At 30.8% G+C, this 25,726-nt stretch overlaps 1 protein-coding gene across 1 annotated transcript in view; it reads left to right on the forward strand.

The window, feature by feature from the left end:
- LOC134714444 (uncharacterized) overlaps nt 1–24,815 on the forward strand; it is a 41,863-nt gene extending 17,048 nt beyond the window's left edge. The window contains exons 2-28 of the mRNA XM_063575686.1: nt 1,323–2,299; nt 2,709–3,752; nt 4,637–4,741; nt 5,379–5,471; nt 6,312–6,419; nt 7,006–7,098; nt 8,196–8,288; nt 9,048–9,155; nt 9,665–9,757; nt 10,301–10,411; nt 12,236–12,328; nt 13,571–13,642; nt 14,232–14,345; nt 14,894–14,965; nt 16,246–16,341; nt 16,834–16,917; nt 17,373–17,477; nt 18,133–18,246; nt 18,761–18,832; nt 19,413–19,508; nt 19,992–20,075; nt 20,525–20,620; nt 21,013–21,087; nt 21,663–21,746; nt 22,735–22,848; nt 23,230–23,343; nt 24,667–24,815. Coding sequence (XP_063431756.1) covers nt 1,323–2,299; nt 2,709–3,752; nt 4,637–4,741; nt 5,379–5,471; nt 6,312–6,419; nt 7,006–7,098; nt 8,196–8,288; nt 9,048–9,155; nt 9,665–9,757; nt 10,301–10,411; nt 12,236–12,328; nt 13,571–13,642; nt 14,232–14,345; nt 14,894–14,965; nt 16,246–16,341; nt 16,834–16,917; nt 17,373–17,477; nt 18,133–18,246; nt 18,761–18,832; nt 19,413–19,508; nt 19,992–20,075; nt 20,525–20,620; nt 21,013–21,087; nt 21,663–21,746; nt 22,735–22,848; nt 23,230–23,343; nt 24,667–24,815 — 4,459 coding nt within the window. The remainder of the gene's footprint in view (nt 1–1,322; nt 2,300–2,708; nt 3,753–4,636; nt 4,742–5,378; nt 5,472–6,311; nt 6,420–7,005; nt 7,099–8,195; nt 8,289–9,047; nt 9,156–9,664; nt 9,758–10,300; nt 10,412–12,235; nt 12,329–13,570; nt 13,643–14,231; nt 14,346–14,893; nt 14,966–16,245; nt 16,342–16,833; nt 16,918–17,372; nt 17,478–18,132; nt 18,247–18,760; nt 18,833–19,412; nt 19,509–19,991; nt 20,076–20,524; nt 20,621–21,012; nt 21,088–21,662; nt 21,747–22,734; nt 22,849–23,229; nt 23,344–24,666) is intronic.
- The last annotated feature ends 911 nt before the right edge of the window (nt 24,816–25,726 follow it).

A 25,726-nucleotide genomic window follows, 5' to 3' on the forward strand; every position in this document is an offset into this window, starting at 1 on the left:
TAGTTCTGGCATTGACAATCAAATCACATCTTTTATTTTACATTGAAAGTTTTTAGTGTTTGCCGATGAACAATTTGCCGGATTAACTGGATTTGTAATGACATGAGCTACACGACGGGCCACATGTGCAACAAGATCTGCTTACCCTTTCAGAGCCCCAAAGATTACCTTAAGTTTTTAGTGGGGATCGTGTTGTTTACTCTTTAGTTTTTTATGTTGCGTATAGTGTACTATTATTTGTCTGTTTATCTTTTTATTTTTTATCCATGGCATTGTCAGTTCATTTTCCATCTACGAGTTTGACTGTCCCTTTGGTATCTTTCGCCCCTCTTTTGCAAAAGCATACATGTCTCTTTCTATATATATTAAACAGTTACATCATATATTTAGATTCTTGAAAAATCTGAATCTTTAAATCATAGTTAGTAAACTTAATTTTATAAATGCACATTTGATTTAAATTGAACACAACATATTATATATTTGCAAAGTACCATCATCTAGTATATTTATCCTTATGAAAATAATTGCCGAAATCAAGTTTGTGTGTGCATGTTTGTTCTTATTATGTAATTTTAATCGATAAAAACAAGAAATCAGATAATAAATTAATTCATGATAGCTGGATAGTATTTGGTGAAGTTGATATGTTTAAGTATTTGAATGGAGTAATCTGCAGTGTTCTAGTAAAATGAGTATATTTCATATTATATATTAAGGTTTCACTCTAATAAAATATAAACACACTCATTTCAAACTTGTGAACACAAAATCGCATCACAATATGCGGCAGAGCTTTGATTTGGATTGCTCAATAATTGATAGTTTTGAAAAACTGATTCAACCAAATACTGGTAAGCCTATTTTTTTTATAATTATGAATTTTAAATCTAGAACTTTATTTAAAATTCTCTTTGACTGATCATAACTTACAATCAAACATATAGACCTATTAATCAAATTATTTTTACACACCCAATTCGTCTACAAAAAGATCAATCAGTGACTTTCGGATTATAAACTCTAAAAAGGAATAAATGATATTTAAAACTGAAGAGCACTGAAGACCGAAAATTCTGAAAGATTTTGTTAAACACAGTTATTTTTTCCTTGGGTAGACAATCTTTACTCTAGTGTATATCTTAATATTAAAGCATTTATAGATAATTACAATTTCTCAGAAAATAAATCGAATATTGTCATTTTCAGTTTTTGCTGTAGCCCTTGAGATGGAATTAAAGAACTTGATTTGAAACATTATCATTTCGGGATGCTAAATTCATATCGTTTGTTTTAATTGCATTTATCAATTTATATCACAGTAAAAGATTAAGTATGGGTAAAAGTCAAAAACAAAGACAAAAGGCAAAGAGAGATGCAAAGAATAAAAACGAAAACCAGACCCATGTCACACCAACTCAAAAGGGAACTGGTAGTAAGAAACGTAAAACAGAACATACTGATATATCTGATTCAGACAGGGCACAGCCAAAAAGTCCAAATCGTAAAAATATGGATAGTTCTAGCTTAATCGCACAGCCAAAAAGTCCAAATCGTAAAAATATGGATAGTTCTAGCTTAATCGCACAGCCAAAAAGTCCAAATCGTAAAAATATGGATAGTTCTAGTTTGATCGAACATCAACAAGACGTGAATAGAGGAGATGACTCCAACACAAGCAAGAATGAAGTCGGTCTAGGTCAACAAAAAGAAGCAAATGAAACTGATGTTGACAACAGTAAACAAGGGGGAAGAAAACAAAAAGAAACAAATGCAACTGATGTTGACAACAGTAAACAAGGGGGAAGAAAACAAAAAGAAACAAATGCAACTGATGTTGACAACAGTAAACACGGGGGAAATACAGACAAGGATATTAAAAACGAAAATATTAGTTCTTCGATCACACATAGCACAGATCAAAATAAAAACGATCCAAATACTTTCATGGATGACAAAAATACACAAGAGGAGAAGAATAATGGTCAATCTGAGATTAAAAACATTCATGAAGACTGTATATGTGATAAACAAGGCAAAGATGTTCTTATTAATTTAAAAAGTTCAGCTGTTAACGTTTCATCTAATATTTTAATTACTGAACATACTTTTAAAGAATCCGAGTCAACCGGTAATGTTCCCAATGATGAAAGTAATACGTTGAGTACATCACGCACAGAAACTAAAAACAAATTTGGACCACTCGATGATCATTCTAACGAGAATACTGAGGATGGTAAAGGAAATGATGATGGTGACGGTTTTATAAATGAAACAGAAAACGGGAAAAGTATAGATGGTGAGTAAATGTTTTCAGGAAACCTAAAACATATTTGATATCATATATTATCTATAATAGAAGTCCTGTTCAAAGGCCAAAGGAATTCAATGTGTTTAAACCCTCTGTTTAGTCATAAGCATAAAGCAAGAAATGTAAGCACTGCCATACTCTTCATATTTTCATTAATCTTTACATATGAAAACTCAATGATGATATAGTTATTGAGACAACTTTATACAATTGACAAAAGGACAAGGACTTATTATATTTTCCTTGTGTCCATGTTTATGTCTTGTAGTAGCAAAAAATCGCACTTCAAATCTTACTTCTATTTAAATTATCAGTTCATTTAGTCATACTATCCAATATTTGTGTTTTTTTGAATAATTTTCTTTATTTTTGTAAGATCAATAAATTCACATTACAGGACATATTCCGCAATTAAACGCGGATTCAGATAAGGAAATCACTGAAGATGATACAAGTGGAATTGGCGTTGACAACGGTGTTCAAAACCAACAAGGAAAAAGTCAGGGAGATTTCATAGACGAGGAGACTGGTGACAATACGTTTCATTCTTTGAACACAGATGACACACTTGACAATAATCACAATGAGGAAGAAACTACGGAGAATGAAAATAACTCGATGTCCGATACAAGTACAGATCCACATACTGACGAGGACGATCACGATAGTAATATTGGCGCCAAAAACAACACAGAAACCTCTCTAATCTTTAATACTAGAGAAGATGGCAGAGACAAGAGTTACGATGAACAACAATTTATTGAAAGAGACAGTTTCACCAACATGGCAGGGGATAATATACATCAAGCTCCAGAATACCAAGAGAAAAACTACCACAACCAAGAAAACTTTGCTGAAATCAACCACAAAAAGGCAAATTCTACATCTACAAATACCATCAACTGTGAGGAACAATGTGAAAGCATAAGCAGTACACCAGCCATTGATTCGAGTTATCAGGGACAACATGACCAAATGTCTCAACTGAACGATATCACAGTGCAAGCCGAAAGTTCAACAACATTACAAGGTATGGATCAATTGTCAACAACTAGCCAAAGTGAAATAGAAGGTGCAAGTAGCTACGATTTAATGGATGACAAAAATACCCCAGAGGAAGAGATTAATGACACATCTGAGATTGAAAACATTGCTGGCGAATTTACAGGTGGAACACAAAGAAAATTTATCCATGCAAAATTGAATCATTCTGCAGCTGACACTTCATCGACAACAGGTTCAAGTGAATTTGGTTCATCAGATAATGTAAACATGGATATGGATAATACGTTAGATACAACAAACGAACGATTTCGTAATCATGAACAACTACAAGTAGAGTCCACCAATATACTTGCTGAAGAGAATATCGGGAATGACGATAATGGAAGTTCTCGAAATAAGCATACATTTGAAAAATCAAACGGACAAAACAGTATTGGTGAGTTACTAATATTATATGAGCTAATCCGTGTACATGGTGTACGTATATAAACTTTTATTGTTTGCTCATTCTTTAAACTGGTAAAATTTCAATTAGACTAATTTATTTTAAACCATGTTGTGTCGCACAATTGTCATCTATTTTAACAATGATGCTTTTGAGATTACCATAATATGGGTAAACTACACTTAATGTTACTGGTTTTGGTAATAATTAAGACTTTTAGTTTTTTTTATTTTCAATGTTCATTAGTTCTTCTTTTGTAAGTGTTCATAAATTTATGATTTAATTCACGTTTAACGATTATTACGTTATGGCAAACAATTTAACTTCAAAAGAAAAGTTTTCTAACTGAATTATCAAACATAAGGTTACTGCGTGCATGAATTTTTACTTGTATGTATCGGGAAAAATAAAGACAACAGTAGTATACCGCTGTTCAAAACTCGTAAATATATGGACAAAAAACAAAATTGGGGTAACAAACTTAAACTGAGGGAAACGCATTAAATATAAGAGGTGAACAACGACACAAAAAACATTATAATGATTAACACATCATTAGCAAAATATATGACGGATGCTTGACATAAAATGTCTTCATCAACTTCGACAAGTACATTTTGCTTCGTATGCTCATACGTATTACGATTTAATCATTTGGTTCAAAAAAGATTGACAAAGGTCATTCTTAAACTACCTGTCTGTCTGACAGAAATTTATCAAAGCGATCCTTTTTTTTCATTAGCTTTTACTGAATTGTGAGTCACGTTTTCTGATAAGTACACATCTATTTTGTTTTATGTACGATATAAAATGGAGAAAAAAAAATGCATTTAAATAATGTAATTATGTATCTGTGTATTATTTGGTATTTTCAGTTCAAATTCAACAGTCTGTTGAAGATACTAAAGAAGCATTCCAAAAATTGGAAACACTTCAACAACAATTAGAATCAGTAACAAAAGAAAATGGTAATTTATTAGGTAAATTTTTTTTTCGAAAAGTTTTTACAACATTCGAATGTTAAAAATAAATATACAGAAGACATATATTGATTAAACCTCGATGATCTTCTCATGGGTATCAAATACTTTGATAAAATTACCTATTCGTCTAGCTGGCAAGTTACATGAGATAAGGAACTCTGAAAGAATAAAGAGGTAAAAACCATGGAAAACAAAGTTTTAAAGACCTACTCCTTTGTGATGTCTCTGTATTCAATCTATATGAATTTATCAACCGTAGCAGTGTTAGCCTTTGCATGATCTTTATTCAGAATTTAAAACTATTCAAAATATTTTCTGATGCTTATAGTTTTTTTACGTCACAATCAACTTATGAGTATATCCTTTGAATTTTTGGTAGTTGTTAATGCTGTTATAACTTCATGTATTCCTAAAGTTTAGTTTTTATTTTCTTCGGTTTGTTTAGGTTCGTATACATTCTTGGCTTTCACATATTCTTCTATGAGCTTTCGTGGTGCTTGTGAATCTATAAAAGCACTTGATATATTTACTGTGGTGTTTTCATTTTTTAGCTTGGATTGTGAAAGGTTATTTTTTTAATTTGCTGTTACTTATAAATGACTGCTGTAATGTTTTCCTCTTTTACTTATTTCAGAATGCAACATTCGACTTGAAAATGAACTTAAATGTGGAAAACAGGAGCTTGATGTATGGACAGAAAGAGCAAATGAATTCGAAAGTGAAAAAGGTTTGCTGAAATGCGAAATTTTAATTATACGCCAAGGTTTTCTTACTGGAACACTGAATAATAAAACACAATAGGCACAATGATAAAACCAAATTAATAGTTGGTTGAGTGGTTCTGTAATATACAGGAAAACAAAATTATAAAGACTTCTTGAGTTACTATATTGTGTGATTAATTTTCTAAGGGTTGTTTTTCTCCAAATCCTGTTTACTCTTTACTCTTTTCTCGTTTCTTATTCGCTCAGTGAAAAAAAAATCATCATTACAGTATTTCCGTAGATAAGTATCGAATACCTTACTTTATGAACATTTGTATCCATAGTATCAATGTCATTCTCACTTCAGAAGACAGAGATCAGTTGGTACAAAATGACTTATGGATTTATTTTTCATTATGTTTGAAAATTACTTGTTTTCAATTTGTTCATTTTTCCATATCTTTGCGATTTTAATAATTTTTTTGTTAAGAACATAAATTTTACCCTTATTCTGCATAAAGATTTTTTTTTTGGAAGAAATCATCAAAATATAACAAAAACATTTTTACATTTTTGCGTCGATACATTTGTAACATGACCAGCAGTTTGTCATAACTTTCTTAAAGAGGGACGAATGATACCAAAGGGACAGTCAAATTCATTAATCGAAAATAAACTGACAACGCCATGGCTTAAAATGAAAGAGACTAGTTAGCTGGAGTATTGATTGCGGATCTTTTTATTTTGTCCCTTTCTGGGACATTGTTCCCCGAATATTTATTTATATCGTCATGTGTATTATTGATAAGTGATACCTAACTGGCGTCTTTGCAGTTTTAATCAGAATACTTATCAATTTTCAGACAGTATCACTGAAAGTTGGAAGGAATCTGCAGAGAAAACACAACAAAAGCTTACATCATTTGAGTTAGAATTGACATCTGCTCTCCAAGAAAAAGAACAAGTTGTTGGTAAGTTAAATGTTACTTTCTTGAAAGGCTGTTCAAATTGACATATTTTTTTATCAATCAAGAACAATGAAGAACGCTAAAAGAATAAGACGTCAAAGGGAAAGTAAGGCAACCTTTTTTTCTTATTGCGTTACTTTCCCTGTTATTAAGATACTGGGAAACTATCAAAATTATTTGGACATGAAAAAAAAAGACAAACATGGAAAAGCCTCAAAAGAAAGAAAGTCAACCTTATTTTTTCTTATTGCGATATTTTCCCTGTAATTTAGTAACTGGGCAATTAACGAAGTTATTTGGAGATGACAAAAAAAGGCAAACATGGAAAAGCTATCCAATCCACTTCATATCTGTCATTTGTTACTTGTGTGAAAGATCTGTAGTGAGAAAGAATTATAAGGTTACAGTTTTGATAACACAGACGTTTGCATAATGGAAAAATTCAAGAGGATATAAAACATTGTGCAACTTCCAAACTCATTTCACTGTCACAAACGGATAGTCATCTATACATAAAAACATAAATCATTTGCTCCCTTTGTTTAGTTTATGTTATGTCGAATGGCGTTTCTTTGTTATTTCTTTTAAGAGCATAAAAATCAGCTTGAAGAACAATTACAACAAGTTAATGACGCATTGGAAGGATGGAAACAAAATAATGCTCCGCTGGAAAGTCAAAAAGGTATTTTAGGTTATAAACTAGTAATCATTTATTATTTATTTGGTACTTTTAACAGTGAACGTATTTTGGGATTGATCCTCTTACTGAATACATTTATTGTTTATCTTACAATACATAATGTTAAAAAGTGACATTGCTGATGTACGGATTAAGCTACTTTTGATCTCATTATTAGTGACTTTAAACACTCCAACATCTGACATAAGTTGGTCAAAGTATAGATTTGTCTTAGTTTCAAAGTAATCAAGGGAAACATTTGCGGGCGAGTTACATCTTAAATGCTGCTTTAGTTGTAACCTAAACTCAAACAACCTTTACAAGCGGTTATAATTTGAATTTAAATTTATAGCAGAATGTCAGCAGTCCATGGAAGAAACTAAAAATAACTTTCAGCAGAATTTGGCAAGTCTTCAACATCGTTTAGAATGTTTTGAATACAGAAGAGTGTTGATCTATCATATCTATCTTGATATTTTTCTCTCAGTATAGCTGACATGTGCTATGGCAGAACTGCCAGTTGTTTTTTGTTTGCCTTACTGAGATGCAACCGAAGATTGTTAGAGTCAAGGCTTCTTAAATCCGTGGCTGAAATGAAACGACAAAATTGATTCATCTGTTTCCATTGTGAGCTTAATTTTATAAGTTTAAATTTGCTACTCTACTGCTTTCTGTTCACTAATACTTATTAATTTAAAATCAAACTTACTTTTAACTTTTGTCATCTTTAGTTACCTTCACTTGGAATAGAACTCACCCCCTTGAAGATTACGACGCATATTGATATCAAACGCACCTTCACAAATGACCAACACACGTACCGCATCCCATAGCCAGCTCTAAGAAGCGTTGCCGAGTTTTCGGTCATGTATATTTATTTCTGTTTCATACGTCAACCTGTAAAACAAACCGGGAGATACCACAGAGAATTTTGAAACTTAAAGGGCGAAAAAGGACAAACGGAAACAATTAAAAACAACTATGAAAATTTATCATAGAAAAAGTACCGTCCCTTTAAATATGACCTAAAAAAATGTTGAAACAAAATTATGTTACTTGCTGCAAACTGTATTTACGCTTTTATATTTCTCTCATTTTAGAAAGCAAAACTCAATTAGAAGGGGATTTGAAAACTGTAAATGGCCAGCTTGAGGAATCGAGAGAGGATTCGAATGAATTACAAAATAAAAATGGTATTATAAAAATGTATAAATCTCTTTTAAGTGCATCAATTTATGTCCACGTCAATATCTTGATTTGTACAACTGTATACATGTGATATGAAATATATTGGTTTTCTCTTTAAAAAAGACACACATTTAATCCGATTATTAAAATTGTATCACATAATGCGTTTTGAATATCAGCTGCTCAACAAAATGCCAGGCCTGTTAAAATAGTTATCTGTGCCCAAAATTCAAAAGGTTTCCATAGCTTGACTTACAACTAACATTTAACAGTATCAATATTCAGAATCAAGTTAACCATTTCATATATGACGCTGTAATGCCTAGATAAACGCGTTTCACAAATTGTCATTTAATTGATTTTTCTTTAAATAGTTTTACACAGTATATCATACATGTACTATGATTACAATCGAACCATTGATGAAATCATATCCAAGCGTGAATAACATCAAAACAGTTACATTGACGTTTTTTTAGCAATGTTTGTCTCTTTATCTTTTATCAACAAAGTTGATTTGAAAATGTCTTTTGAATTCAAATGTCGATAGGTAGCTTTCTCAATAATTTCAACTTGTCTTACGTTTTATACATTGAATTACGATATTATGGTTTTAAATCTAAAACACATGATTGATTTAATTTAAATAGCACTTATCACATGTAATATGATTTTATTTTTTCAAATTATAACGTGTTTGTTTGGAATAACACGTATGATTATTGATAATATAAAAGGTACTGTATGAAAATATCTGTTTACAGAAGAAATTCAGCAATCTTTTGAAGAAACTAAACAGTCCCTGCATCAAGAGTTGGCATTACTCCAAAAGCAACTTGACTCTCTTAATCAGGAAAACTCAAACATTCGAGGTCAGTTACAATATGGGGGCTTTTTGTTACTTTTTTAAGTTTTTGTATTTACAGTTTGTGCATATTTGTTTAAGGGCCAGCTGAAGGATTCCTCAAGGTGCGAGAGTTTCTTTCTGCATTGATGGCCCATTGGTGACATTTGACTGTTGTCTGCTCTATGGTCGGGTTGGTGTCTATGTGAAACATTCCTCATTTCCATTCTCAATATTATAGTATCTTATAAAAAAATATTAAAAAAATGGGTGCACTAACAAAGCAATTAGTTATAATATCAAATTCGGGTTTTTATAAAAACTTTTCATTTCGTTTTATGAAAGTAATATAATACAGTGTATCATGATCCAATCAAATGGGCTTTCGTTTTTACCATTTTATACTAAAAATAAATTTTGTTTATGCCACTCTTTAACTGAAATATTGAAACTGGTGTTGACATTCACTCATGTTTGTTGACAACGTTTTAAAATTTGAAAACCTCCACTGACATTCATAATATTTAACCTTTTTAGATGAGAAAGAACAGCTTGTCCAATCACAACAGCAACTCACGGACGAGCTCGATGAATTTAAATCGAAGCTAGCGAAGTTAGAAAACCGAAAAGGTAATTCTAGAAAGTTATTCTCGATTTAAATATAAAAAAGAAGATGAGGTATGATTGCCAATGAAACAACTATCCACAAATGACCAAAATGACACAAACAACTATATGTACGGCCTTCAACATTGAGCAAAAATGTATAGTTAGGCTCTACTTTTTTCGAAATCACATATAGTGTTATTTGATAGATAATGCTTGCTGTAATGTGTTTCTTTATATATGTAATTGACGTTTCCAATTTACGGTATTTTGTTTTACTTACTGTGAATAGTAACCCTTACAAACAATTATCATAATACTTTTTTGCCGCCTCATTGCCTCAGCCATATTAAGCAAAACAATATTTGGATTTATTTTTAATGTTCTGAAATTATGTCTATTATTTTGCTTCCAAACTTATATGAGTTTTTAATACAAGTTTAAAATTTTTGGGGGAGTATAATAAAATATTGAGAACCCCAATTTTAATAATGACATGTTTACATAGAACTACACTCTTTTTAATTATATCAAAGTATAAAATTGATTAAAAACATTTGTTTTAAGAGCAAGTAAATATATCTACTAAAGTCATTGAAGAAACCATTAAACAACAGTATTCAGAAATTCAAAGTCACCTAGAATCAAGTGAGACACATGATTATAAAAGATTGAGTGGTAAGTAAGCATGTACATTTAAACGTTTAAACCCAATGCATATGTTTGCATCTGTTCTTAGTCTGGAATCTGATGCTCAGTAGTTGTCATTTGTTGGTGGAATTTGCATCTTTTTCTTGTTTCTCGTTTTTTATGGAATTATACCGTTGGTTTTACCGTTTGCAATGTTTTATACTAGTCATTATTTGGACCCTTTATAGTTTGTTGTTTTGTAAGCCAAAACTCCGTGTTGAAGACATTACTTTGATCTATAATGGTTTCCTTTTACAAACTGTGACTTGAACGGAGAGTTGTCTCATTGGCACTTATACCACATTCCTTATATCTTTAATTTATTGTCTATATGCTTTTTTGTGTTTTTTTCTTACATATGAAGTGGCTTTGTGCTTATACAACACGTCATTGTGTTATGGTGCTATGGTAAATGTTAGTTTCTATATGTGTTTTGCTTGTGATTGATATAGTGGCACAGTTTTGGCTGCTGACATTCAAGTGAGAGATTTAGTTAGCAATAAAACCAGGTTTAATCCACATAATTGTTACTTTAGAAAATGTCTACGCCAAGTCAGGATTATGCCAGTTGTCCGTTCGTTTGATATGTTTGAGGTTTTGATTTTGCCATTTGATTCGGGACTTTCCGTTTTGTATTTTTCTCTGAGATCAGTATATTTGTGATTTTATTTTTTATGTGTACCATTTATTTGTACATGTATAGATGTAGGCTAGATAGACGTGATAGCAACCAAACTGCATAAGTTAAAACACATTCAGTTGACATGTCATTGACAAACATGAAAATGCTGCAATATTAAGCATGGTGTAGTTTCATTACCAATGGAACAACTATCTTAAAACCAAATGAAATACGTTTTGTATCTATGGCAGATATTTGGTATGCAGTCGATCAATTGTTCAAATAATAAATAATATATTTGAAAGTATTGCAAAAAGATTTATACAAGAATTGTACAATACTTTTTCTAGTTAGTTTTTTCTTTTGTTGTGAATTGATACTAATTGTGTTTTCATATACGTTGTAACAGTAGTAAGTAAACAATGATGAACACAGAACTGTGATAGAATTAGATAATTGTCTTTTAGATTTGTAACTCTAAATTCATTGACCTTATTCGTCAGTCAGCTTGTTTAATACTACCTGCTCATAACACGTGTTACAATATACGTTCATCTTGCTAGCTGTGTTAAGTTTCTTCCTAAGAATTTGGTGTTACAGAGAGGGTACAATAACAGCAATTATTTAGCCAATCTAATTGCCAAATTTGCTCGTGCAATTCAAATAATGTTAATTCTACTAATAAATGATAGGTAATAGCTAGGTTGACGGATATTTCGACAATTTCCCCCTTCTTCCTCTGCTTTGATATTTACAAATATATCTGCAAATGATCAATGCATTATTACGACACTAAACTGTGTAATAATGTAAATGGATTAAGTTCCAAGGCTGTATATATTTTCCATGATGGCTACGTATCAAAATGCATTGCTATTTTTTTTGTGACCTAACTTGATTTTAGGATTCGATAGGAGCTTTGATATCATATTTTTTCTATATAGCATTTTTAATTTTTTATTCTAATTTGATCCATGTCATATTCCTACTACCGTCTGTGACTTGTTCGGAAAATTACCGATGAAATACATGTTTTTCTATTCAGTCTTAGTATGTCATAGGAGTAGGTTGGACCTTGAATAAACGTGAAAACAAATGAAATTTCTCACAGATACTGTGTGAAATTGAAGTCTTTTTCCTAAGATTTCAATCGTTTGCCGCTTATTTTTCGAAATATACTGTTATTTCAGATGAAAAAGATCAGCTCGAAGAACAATTGATGCAAGTTAATAGTGAACTTGACGAAATGAAAGAAAAATTGGTGGCGCTGGAAAATGTAACAGGTATATGATCACAAATATTTGAATTGTTAGAGTGCATCTATCAAACAGGCAATTGAAAAATGCATATTAATTAATAAATAATCTTCCACAATTAAAATTTATCCAATTCACCTATCAATACTGTTATAAATCGGTATTTGGTATATCACTATAACAAAAAAAGTCACATAATAATATATGTAATATTCGATATTGAGCCGAAACGAACTGATTACAAGCGAAGAATCTGAACAGTACTGAATAACAGCAGTGGATAAGTCTGGAATTTCAATGACTAGTATTTTGTTGTTATTTCTCTTATGAGCTGCTTAGTTCAGAATGAACATGTCAGATCAAAAATGATTAACTAGAAGAAATCGACAGAACAGAGATACATTAACTGCAAGTGATGTGTCTTAGCATAACTTTTACTTCAGATGATTAGTTTGAGTATTTTGTAAAAGACTGAACATGACAGATTAATTTATCGTTCAGTCTTTAAAGATACATTACAGTCAAAATTGCGTTGTCACTAGTGCATAGTTTTTATATCGACATTGATAGTGCATTGACTTGACATATCAACGATATAAGGATGATGCTTAGAAACGGTGAAATGCGAGCCGAGCTTTTTCCCCGTTTCGGGCCGAATCCTTATATCGTTGATATTTCAAGTCAATGCACTATTATTGTCTTTATACTGCAATCTCAAAATATACATTTTCAATATATAGTTGTTAATGTTGTTTTTTTATTTAAATATTGGAAAAACTTCACCCTTTTAAAAAAAGTGCTCATATTATGCAGGCGGAGAAATATACAACACAATAAAATGTACATCACCTGTTGAAAACCGCATTCGATGGTGAACGAACTTGTTTGAGAATGAACTAAACTATCAACAACAAGCATAAAACATAATGATTTACATTTGCAAATCCAAAATATTTTCTAAAAATTGCAAAAAAATAAGTTTAGAGTCGTTGTATACATTTGGAACAAGAACAAGAACAGGTTGAATAGGTCGTATGAATAGTTAATTATAATTTCGGCAATTTCTATTAAAATATTCACGAGGAAAAGTGATATCAGGGTAGTGACTGTATATGACATAGAAATACACGGTCAACGCTTTTTGACTGCTCAAATAGAACGAGTACAGTATAGATAACGAAACACTCGTCATAGGGCAAAATATTTAATATGATGCATTAGATATGTGATTTAAATTGAGTCGCTTAAGATATTGTTTTCCTATTTCAGAAGAAAAAGATCAGTTGGAACAAGAACTTGACAGAATGAGAGACATAGCAGCCCAGCTGGAATCTATTAAAGGTAATGTAAAATAAAAAATACTTATTTTAAAGCTGTTCTCTGCAAAATCCAAAAGTTCGAGTCTGCATAACCTATGTCTTTGTGAAAACTTGAGAGAATAGAACTTTTACCTTATCAGGGTTTATTTTCCTCCTTAATTCGTCCATTTGACAGGAGTTACAATCGGTTTGTTGATTTTACTGTCTGGTTTTACATATCTTTGAATTGTAAATAGTATCATCTTTAAAAGTTTTGGGTAAACTAATCTCAACCGCTCATTTTTTAATCAATCTTCTTTTTTCTTGTGCTAATAAATTCATTCAGGACTTTTCTCATATAATGTATACATGTATGATTGTGTCCTTTGCCTGTTTCTGTATCAAATAGAATAGTTTCTATCATTCTTCATTTGAATTCCATTGTAATTGGGTTTTTTTTTCAAAATTACTGGGACGAATGATAGTTTTTTAATGTATTGAGTCAAAATCATTTAAAAAAGAATCATCGAAAAGTCAGATGTTTTATTTGTCATGTTTAGCGACGACATATGGTAAAATGAAACACAACAACGCTTGAATTCAATTTAATTTATTCTTTACATCTAATACAGAGGAAAACGAAAGGTACCGGGAACAATATCAACAGATTAATGACCAGTTGAGGACCACTGAACAACAATTGGAACAATCATGTCAAGAATGCGAAGGACTGTCTGCTGATCTTGGTGAGTAAACATTTGGTGAATAGATATGCCATTTCCTACAAATATAAGAGGGACGAAAGATACCAGAGGGACAGTCAATTTCATAGATTGAAAATAAACTACCAACGCCATGGCTTTAGATTAAAAGATAAACAGACAAATAACAGTACAGAAGACAAAACCATTGACAACATAGACAACTAAAGACTATGCAATACGAACCTCACTAAAATCAACATCTCTTTTGCAAATTTTCTTTTATAGGAAAAAAATTAAAATATTAAAAATAAAGTTAAAAGAAGTTCTTTATCATTTTACGCATATATTCTTCTTTTTAAAGATCTTCAGATTTGTTACTATTTTGAAAACTTCTAATGATACTTAAGATTAAGATTCGGATGAATTTTTATGTTTGAATTATAAATCTTCGTTTTATGTTCATAACGCTTTATTAATGTATACTTAGTGGGTAATTAAAAAAACAGGAAGCAGTCTCATCAGAAATATGAAAATGTTCTAATAATCATTAAAATCATGCTTGATAAATGGAATGAATGTTTTTATTTCAGTTAGGAAAAGTGAAAAAGAAGACCACTACCGATATATAGAGACAATGGTTGTTACATTAGGAAGAGAAAAGGGTACTGACACATCACATTAAATCCTTATAAAGTTTGTCATTTTTATCTATTGAGTTTCAATTTGTGTATTTCTTCATGACCAACCCCTTTAATTTCTTTATCCAAGTCACATAGTAATACACTCGAAGATTAGCAACGCTTTTACTGTGTTAAAATGCAACCATATCCAGTCCACTAGCTCTTATTTATTTTCTAAAATGGTTTATGCACATTTAAATTTCTGGTGCTTTTGTCATCTTATGTTTTGCTAAGCTATGTCCTTTTCTTGAGCGCATTTCAGTTTTATCTTCTTTTGATATTTTTACTTATGGATACTTGCTATATTAATTGGTTTCAATCTTAAACACTAGATAAAATATGTTTGTCTGTTATATGGAATCTAGTCAATGGTGCGGTTTTTTTATTTACCGAATTTAGTCTTTGCTGATTCGAGCTATTTAAGGTGGTACCTAACACAACAGGGAGATAACTCTGTAAAGTCAGCTAAACGTTTGAATTACGTTGTGTTGTAAAAGGAATATTAAGCTTCTTAATAATCAAAATTGGTGTTTGTCAAACTGCTATATAATCAGTGTAATTTTTTTGACAAAACGGTTGGTTCAAATTTTTGGAAATTTTTATATTTTTGTTATAGGGAATATTAAGTTGGTACCCTTCACTTTCACTAAAATTAATTTGGCTCGTTTAATTTTCATGAATTTTTTACAATGTATTTACTTTGACCCTTTAACAAAAATATAAAAATTTTAAAAATTTTGAACCAACCGTTTTGTCAAAAATATTACACTGGTTATATAGCAGTTTGACAAATACCAATTTTGAACATTGAGAAGCTTAACATTCCCTTTACAACACAACATAATTAAAACATTTAGCTGACTTTACAGAGTTATCTCCCTGTAGTGTAAGGTACCACCTTAATCGAGCCAAATTAATTTTAGAAAAGTGTTTGGTACCACCTTCAAGCTCGCTTGATTTCAAGTCATCTATGTTTGTTAAAGAGAACATGCATCTCTTGGTGTTATTTTGTTTGAGGCAACGGTCAGCTGTCTCATTTACGTTCACCACATAACTCATTTCATTATAAACATCCTGTCTATTAAATATCGAAAAAGACTCCTTGTTCACAAACAGGTAATGGACAATTTGGTAAGCGGACGAAATGACCAATGGATATATTGATAAGAATTTATAGGAGAATCTTTTTTTACTAAATTTGATGACATAATTGTAGACAGTTTACGATTATAATGAAATTTATTCAATATCTTTTGATTTAGAAAATCACCTCAAAGAGATACAAGAACTAAGGAATAAAGTCGATTTAGTAGAAGAGGTTTTAATCAGTTTGAAAGAAGAAAGGAAAATGAAAGATGGTAAATCATATCAAACAGATATTAAAATTATGTATCATTTCTGAATTATTTCGTCGGATTGATTTATTTAACGTTTAAGATTTGTGTTAGATACAAGTGTAATATCTCTTATAGATTTTCTTTGGAAAATATGTTTAAAACAAAATTATATCACTTAAATGTTATTATGAAAATAAGGACATGTGGTATGATTTATATGAGACAACTTTCAACCAAAATTCAAATAAAGTGAACGCAAGTTATTATGGGCAACCGTAGGACCTTCAACAATGATAAAAATCAATACTGTATTGTCAGCTTTAAAAGGCCATGATATGAAAATACGAAAACCTGAAACACATGAGACGAATAGAAAACAACAATGATATACCTGCCAGGCATTTATGTAGAAAATGATGGACAAAACATTATTTAATAGTTACTATCAATTTGTATTGTTCAATTGTTCCGATCCGTAAAGTGACTTGATGAAATAAAACATTCTTATTTTAGAAACAATCAAACAGCTAAGAGCTGATGTGCAGATCAAGGATGAAAACAGCCTCCAGATCAAAAGACAATATGAAGCTGGTATTGGTAAATATTTTAGGTCTATGTTACATCTAAGCCATATTCCACTAATGGCTATATGAAAGTTTCAGTTAACCAGGCAGTCATCCACTTCTTTCAAATACAAAAATGCTGATGATTTTTAACGATGGTTTATATTGAGGATATTTCTTTTTTTTCTGCAAGAAAGGTCCGGTGTTTATTCTATATTTTATAAAGCTTAATTTTGTTTAGAATTATTCCATTTTCCGACAAACAAAAGTTAAACGTCAAAAATCACTTCAATATCAAATTTACATAACTGACGGATGATGTCCTAACCAATAATACCAAATCTCACTCTTGATCATATTATCGTTGTGAGTTTGATATTTGTATCGTTATTCGTCCAAAAGTTGTTTTGTAAGATGTTTTAAACAGCGTTATTCGTCCAATAGTTATTTTGTTGGATGTTTTAAACAGCATATACTCTTTTGTTTTAGAACAACTTCAAACTATTGGACAGTTACGAGATTCAGAGATAGAAAATCAGAAAAGAGAAATTGCCAGAATGAAAGACATATCAGCCCAACTAGAATCTATGAAGGGTAAAGTGAAATAAAAATATTTATTTTTTAAGCTTTTCTCCGCTAAGTCCAAAACTCCGAGTTTGCATAACCAATGTGATTGTGGAAACTTAAGAGGATAGAAGCTTCTTATTGTCCCGTACCTAATTCTTGCATGGACTAGATATAGAACTTTAATCGAATCAAGGTTTCGTTTCTACTAAATTCGTTCATTATTACAAGCTATAAAATAGCATTGTTGCTTTAACTGTCTGTATATACAGATCAAGCGATCTTTGAATTGTTAAAATAGTAACATCATTAAAAGTTTTGGGTAGATTTATCTCAACTGCTCTTTTTTAAACCAATGTCCTTTGTTTTCCTGTATGATATTTTTTTTTATAACATTTCTTATATAATGTATACGTGTATGACTGTGTACTTTGCCTATTTCTGTATCAAATAAAATTGTTTATATGTTTCTTCAGTACAATTCCATTGTTATTTTTTACTGAGACAAATTTGTTAATGGTAGTCTTTTAATGTATTTGGTCAAAATCAATTTGAAAAGAATCACCGAAAAATCAGATGTTTAATTTGCCATGTTAAGCAACGACATATGGTAAACAGAAACACAACAATGTTTGAAATACATGTATATTCATTTTTATAATTTTATTGCTTACATCTAATACAGAGGAAAACGAAAGGTACCGGGAACAATATCAACAGATTAATGACCAGTTGAGGACCACCGAACAACAACTAGAACAATCATGTCAAGAATGCGAAGGACTGTCTGCAGATCTAGGTGAGTAAAGTAAATATATCATGAATAGATATGCCATTTCCTACAAGTACAATATACCTTTGGAAAATCTTTACATTTTTTTTTATACGCATTTTTTAAAAATAAATTTAAAGGTAGTCATACATCATTTTTCGCATATATTTTTCTAATTCAAGATCATGATATTCTCATACCTTTAGTTTTGTTTTAAATCAAAGATGATATTTTTTAAATGTCTAATGATACTTAACAATTAAGATTCTGTTGATTTGAATGTTTAAATGTTAAATCTAGTATCATCTTCAGAAAACATATATATAGTTTACATACTTTCCAAAATCAAGTTTCGCAAAAGTAATGTATTTAGTTTTTCTATTAGTTTCTATTTTCTACTACATGCTTAGTTAATGTATACTTAGTGGATAATTTAAATAACTAGGCAGCAGACTCATCAAAAATCAGAAAATGTTCTACGTTATAATAGTCATAAGAATCATGCTTGATTAGTGGAATTAATGTTTTTTTTTTATTTCAGTTAGGAAAACTGAAAAAGAAGACCACTACCGATATATAGAGACAATGGTTGTCACATTAGGAAGAGAAAAGGGTACTGACACTTCACATCAAAGCCTTATAAAGTTTGTCATTTCAATCTATTGAATTATTTCTTCATAAACAACCTCTTTAATATCTATATCATAGTCATAAAGAAATACACTTGCCAGATGAACAACGATTTGACTGTGTTAAAACGTAACCACATCCAGTCTAGCTTTTATTTATTTTCTAAATATGGTCAATGCACATTTAAATTTCTGGTGCTTTTGTCATCTTGTTAAACGTTTTTGCTAAGCTATGTCCTGTTCCTGAGCTTATTTCAGTTTTATCTTCTTTTGATATTTATACTTATGGATACTCAACATAGTTAGTGGTTTCGATGTCAAAATCTAGGTATAATCTGTTACTAAAACCACATAACTTATTACATTATAAATATCATGTCTACTCAATAACGAAAAATACACCTTGTTCACAAAAAAGTGAGGTTCAATTTGTTCAGCGCATGAATTGACCAATGGATATATTGATAAGGAATTATAGGAGAAATAAAGGTTTACTTGATTTGATGACATAATTGTAGACAGTTTACGATTATAATGAAATTTATTCAATATCTTTTGATTTAGAAAATCACCTCAAAGAGATACAAGAACTAAGGAATAAAGTCGATTTAGTAGAAGAGGTTTTAATCAGTTTGAAAGAAGAAAGGAAAATGAAAGATGGTAAATCATATCAAACAGATATTAAAATTATGATTCATTTCGTCGGATTGAATTGTCTAACATTTAAGATTTGTGTTAGACACAAGTGTGTTATCTCTTATAGATTTTCTTTGAAAAATATGATTGAAAAAATTATTTATATTAATTAAATGGTTATATGAAAATAAGGACATGTGGTATGATTTATATGAGACAACTTTCAACCGAAATTCAAATGAAGTAAAAGCAAGTTATTATGGGCAACAGTAGGACCTTCAACAATGATAAAAATCCATACTGTATGGTCAGCTTTAAAAGGCCATGATATGAAAATACGAAAAACTGAAACACATGAGACGAATAATAAACAACAATCATATACCTGACAGGCATTTATGTAGAATCTGCTGGATAAAACAAGATTTAATAGCTACTATCAATGTGTTTTGTTCAATTGTTCCGATCCGTAAAGTGACTTGATGAAATAAAACATTCTTATTTTAGAAACAATCAAACAGCTAAGAGCTGATGTGCAGATCAAGGAGGAAAACAGCCTTCAGATCAAAAGACAATATACAGCTGGTATTGGTAAATATTTTAGGTCTATGTTACATTAAAGCCATATTCCAGTAATGGCTATTTGAAAGTTTGAGTTTACCAGGCAATCATCCACTTCTTTCAAAAACAAAAATGTTGGCGATTTTTAACGATGGGTTATATCGAGGATATTTCAGTAATAGACCTATTTCTAATCTATTTATATACTTGTTTATTCTGCAAGAAAGGTCCGGTGTTTATTCTATATTTTTGAAAGCATACATTAATTTAGAATTATCTTCCATCTTCCGACATACGTAAGTTTAACGTTAAAAACTACTTCATTATTATATATATATAATTGACGGATGATGTCCTCGCCAATAATACCAAATCTCACTCTTGATCATATTATCGTTGTGAGTTTGATATTTTTATCGTTATTCGTCAAAGAGTTATTTTGTAAGTTGTTTTAAACAGCATTTATTATTTTGTTTTAGAACAACTTCAAACTATGGGACAGTTACGAGATTCAGAGATAGAAAATCAGAAAAGAGAAATAGCCAGAATAAGCTCACTAAAGCAACAGTTGGAAGGTAATGCTCGTGAAAAAAAATCTTTACCAGTTTTATCACGTCTTTTTGCTTTTAACAGCGGAATGGAAGATTTTTTTTTGTATATCTTTAGAACTGATTTAGGTCATGAGTACTGTGTGTGTGTTTGTCTGTCTGTCAATTTGTTTGTATGTATGGTGTGTGTGCCAAAATTTCTTCTAAACTTTTCGGATTTTAAAAAATGGCTAAAAAGTTTGGTGAGAGCCGATTCATAATATAAAAAAAGGTATACCAATGCAAATAAGGGCAACATTTTAAAGATTTTATGGGGCTGTTATTATTGAAGTTGATCCAACATCTTTGATCATCTAAACAGTTGCATTTCATATTTAAGCCAGTAAATATATTGAAGACTTTTTTTATATTATCTCTAGGTAATATTATCAAGACAAGTTTAGAATTACAGACAAGACAGAGTGATTTACAACGGGAACAACTGGAACATAATCGTTAGTATCTTTAAATACATATGAGGCTTTGAACGGGGTTTTGGGGTCATTGGTTGGAAGTTTGGTCATTTTGAGGTGTTTTTTTAACGGAATAGAGAAAAATGACAAAAAAGTGTAGAATGATAAATAACAGAGAAATATTGGCAAAAATAAATTAAAAATGGAGACTTATGATACGTTGAACTATGATGATTATTAAAATAAATAATGAAATTTTGTCTAAACAGAAAAGAATAAAGAAATAGATAGATAAATAAAAAAAGACCCTCATATATTGTCTCAGGACGTACATAAAAGTGTACAGGCATATATTTCTTTGTCTGTATGACTATCTTTAAATTTGACACATTTTCCGATTATATATTTTTTTATATTCGTCGATTGTGTAAAAGTTACATGAGCTAGTGAACAATTTAGAACACCTTGGAATGCAAATAGTTTTAATACATTAGGTTTCAATATCAATCTCTTAACAGAAAAATATTAGTTAAAAGAATTATACTTAATTTGTCATAAAACTAAGCAAGTATGGCTTAATATGAATGGGTGCTTGAATTATTTAAAAATCTTTTTAGAGACAAGAAATACTCTAACTCAGTGTATGGAGAAAATGAATTCACAAGTACAGTCAAAGGACAAAGAGATCGAAATTATGCAAGGTATAAATTACTCACCATCACATTAATTGTATAGAATTATAATGAACATTTTAATACAGCAGATTATTTCACATAATTCAAGCCATTGTGTACTTAACATCATAATTAGAACAGTCAAATTTTTCAGGTTTTTATACTTCTTTACATTCTTTTCAAACTTTGATTTTAAGTAATCAAAAAAGTAAAATAGCATAAAGTACTATTAAAGTGTGTGTCATGAATGAACTATACCGGATTTGAAAAATGCAGAAAGTTTGTTGAGCTAAATATATAAGACGCATACTAAGCTTTCATGCAGAAAAAAAAAGACATACAACAAAAGCAAAACGAAACGCGGAATATAAATATTTGAAATGTGGACATTTAATCCTACTCAATTAAGATTGTAGTGGAATCCACCTACCTGCCTGGTGCGGTATTTGATTACACTGCATCAGTGTTTACAGGCTTGTGATGCAGTATTTAAACAACTTACACCACTTGACCACAAACCTCCCAATAAATAATAATTAGTTTAGCTTCATCACTTCAAACACTTGACGTAAAGTTATCTAGAAATATAAACAGATTGTGACTCTACGTTCAAATGCCGTATCATGACGAGTTTGGATGTAAAGCACAAATTGAACATTTCATATTAGTGATATATACTTTTTTTCTACATTAAACTTTCATATAGTGGATCATATCATAGGACAGGGTCATTTCTTGTGTTATAAACTAACTTGAAACATCCCGGCAAGAGTGCTGCTGCTATGAATTACCTTGTTAAGAGCTTCTCTGTTCTGAATAGAGATCTTGCCGTCTCCGAAATAACTGTAGATATATTTGTAAAGTTGATTTTGAAAGAGCGTTTCAAACAGAGCATATAATGTTTTATTTTCATTATGGCTGTTAACTAGTAAAAATATTATATTTTACACAAAGGTTGTTACTTTTTGGTGACTATGCATCGAAGCAAGTTAAAATATAAATCATTTATTTACAGAAGAGGTAAATAAAGTAAGAATAGAAAGCCGGGAACTTCAGTTAAAATATCGGGATCTTCCCCAGAAGGAAGCCCACTTTAAGGTTATTGAGAATTCGAACCAGTATCTCATGGGTAAGCTTCAATTAATTATCTTATTTGTCATTATATTTTTGTTTTCCAAAGTTAAATTCCTATTTCGGTCAATGGGTTTTTAATGTAAAAATTATCACAACAAGATGCATGATACCTCTCTGCAGCTGATTCTTTAGATATCGGAAGATGTAGAATGAGTTCCAATGACATAACTCTTCGTCTAATTCATTTAGCGGCTTATTGCCTTTGTTGAATTAAGAATTGCTTAGATTTGCTTAAATTATGCAGAATCGTTATAGGGCTTTCAAACTAAACTTTCCGAAACTATTTACTTATCTTATAATCATTATGTATTGATAACTATTCATGATATTCTTGAAAACTGCAATAGATATTTTCATTGATACTTTATTATTTCAGACGAAAATGCGCAACTTCAAGAAAGAATCAGGTCTTTTGGTCCCTTTGAAAGTACATTACATTATATACGAGAGGAAAATTCACGGCTGTCATGGGAAGTTCAAAGATATCAAGGTAAGAATCATCTTAACTATAAATATGAAAGAAATTACTTCTTTGCAATTTCAACGTTTGAGTGCAATGGAATCAATTGGTAAATTCAGAGAGGAACAAACTGCGTTTTCAATTCCTCAATGAATAGTTGGCATTTGATGATAGTTATCAATGGTACACGGATTAATTATAATTTAGTATGCAAGACGTGCGCTTCGTCTACATAAGACTCATCAGTGACGCTCGTATCAAAATATTCATAAAGCCAAACAACTTCAAACTTGAAGAGCATTGAGGATCAAAAATTCCCTCAAAATGTGCCAAATACGGCTAAGGTAATCTATGCGTGGGATTCCTGTCAACACCGAATTATTGACTACTGGGCTGGTGATACCCTCGGGGACGAAACGTCCACCAGCAGTGACATCGACCCATATGTGTAAATAGTAATCAAAAGTATTAGGCATTATAAATTAGTACGCAAGACGCGCGTTTCGTCTGATTTTGTGTTTTTAAGTTGGAAGCGCTGCTGTTGAAGCTACATCTAGAAAACTTTAGACTCATTTATATGTATTGTTTGTATCTTATTTGTAAGCTCTATTGTAAGCTAAATTCAAGTTAAATACACATTACAGTTTAACATGCGTTTTATGATCTTCTTAACTGCAATTTGCAATTTCTTTATGGCATTTAGAAATTATCAGGTTGACGCTACTTGTATTATCATTAATCTAACGATCAGATACTATTTAGAATAAAAACATTAATTTATTAAGTCAGCTTCCAATTCCTATACCTTTTCAAAACTTACTGGCTATCACCTTAAGTAAATGTTTCATAAATGATCGGAATCTATTAAACGGTGAAATGACATTTACTGTCTACATCTAAACTACATAATCTATATCTATACTACTAAATGAGAAGACCTCATTTTGTGTGTCGCTTCCTTCTTTCCAAAATAAATAAATCATCATGCCTATATATCCTATAGGTACATGACATAGTCGCATTTGTCATCCATTAATATGATTATTCAGATTGAGTTATCTTGGGAGAAAAACGAGTAAAAAGGCGTCCGGATATTATTCCGAAATTGGGCGAATTTTTAAGTCAGATTAGACTTCCGGTTTGCGTTTTCTTTATACTTTGAACATACAAATACTACGAATAAAGAGTATTTTCTATCTGATATCATTTCCAAGTTAACTATCCACGGCGGTTACAGTGTTTAATAATTGAGAGAGTCTGTAGAATATATCTAATATATCCATGATCGCTGGTCCGTTGATCGATTAGTAAAGTGCGAATTAAAAGTAAAAAACAAATACACTTTATTTATAGTAATTACTGTACATACTATACAGATAAGCGCTAAAATTATCCATGTCTTATTAGAATTAAAAGAAACCAAAGGGGATTTGTTTGGGAAAAAAGGAGGAGCCGTGTTAGAAAAAACAATTGTCATGTCCCAAAGTACCTATGACTTTTGATACCTTTTCTGAAATTCATTAAATCTTTTACAAATATAATATGGATTTCAGTGGTATGTCTGCCAAAGAGACAGCTCCCCACAAGAGACAAAAATGTCACAGAAATTAAGATCTATAGGTCACCGTATGGCCTTCAACAATGAACAAAGTCCATACCCCATAGTCAGCTATAAAAGGCCCGGAAATGACAATGTTCAACAAATCAAACGAGAAAACTAACGGCCTTATCTATGTTAAAAATACGAACGAAAAACAAATATGCAATTTATAGTTATGAATAATAAACTCATCATAGATACCAAGACTAAATTTAGTATATACGCCAGACGCGCGTTTCGTCTGCTAAAGACTCATCAGTGACGCTCGAATCCAAAAAAGTTTAAAATGCCAAATAAAGTACGAAGTTGAAGAGCATTCAGAACAAAAATTCCAAAAACGTTTTGCCAAATACAGCTAAGTTAAGCTATGACTGAGGTAGAAAAGACTTAGTATTTCAAACAATTCAAAAATTTGTGAATGAATGCACATAATATGCATTTAAGCGCTAATATTATCCATGTGTTATCAAAATTAATAGAAAATAAAAAAGGGGGAATTTTGGGGGAAAAAGATGAGCCGGGCTAGAAAATAACTGTCCAATCCCAAGGTACCTTTGACATTTGATTCCTTTTCTATAATTCTCGTCAATAAATCTCTTACAAAATTTCAGCTATAAAAGGTCCCGAAATGACAGTGTAAAACAATTCAAAAGAGAAAACTAACGGCCTTATTTATGTTCAAAACATAAACAAAAAACAAATATGTAACACGAAACAAATGGCAACCACTATTTACAGGATCCTGACTTGCATGTTTATAATATACTAAATATAATAGAAAACAACCAAAAATGGGAATTTTTTAAATAAAGA

Source organism: Mytilus trossulus, chromosome 4, assembly GCF_036588685.1.
Source record: "Mytilus trossulus isolate FHL-02 chromosome 4, PNRI_Mtr1.1.1.hap1, whole genome shotgun sequence".
Lineage (NCBI taxonomy): Eukaryota > Metazoa > Mollusca > Bivalvia > Mytilida > Mytilidae > Mytilus > Mytilus trossulus.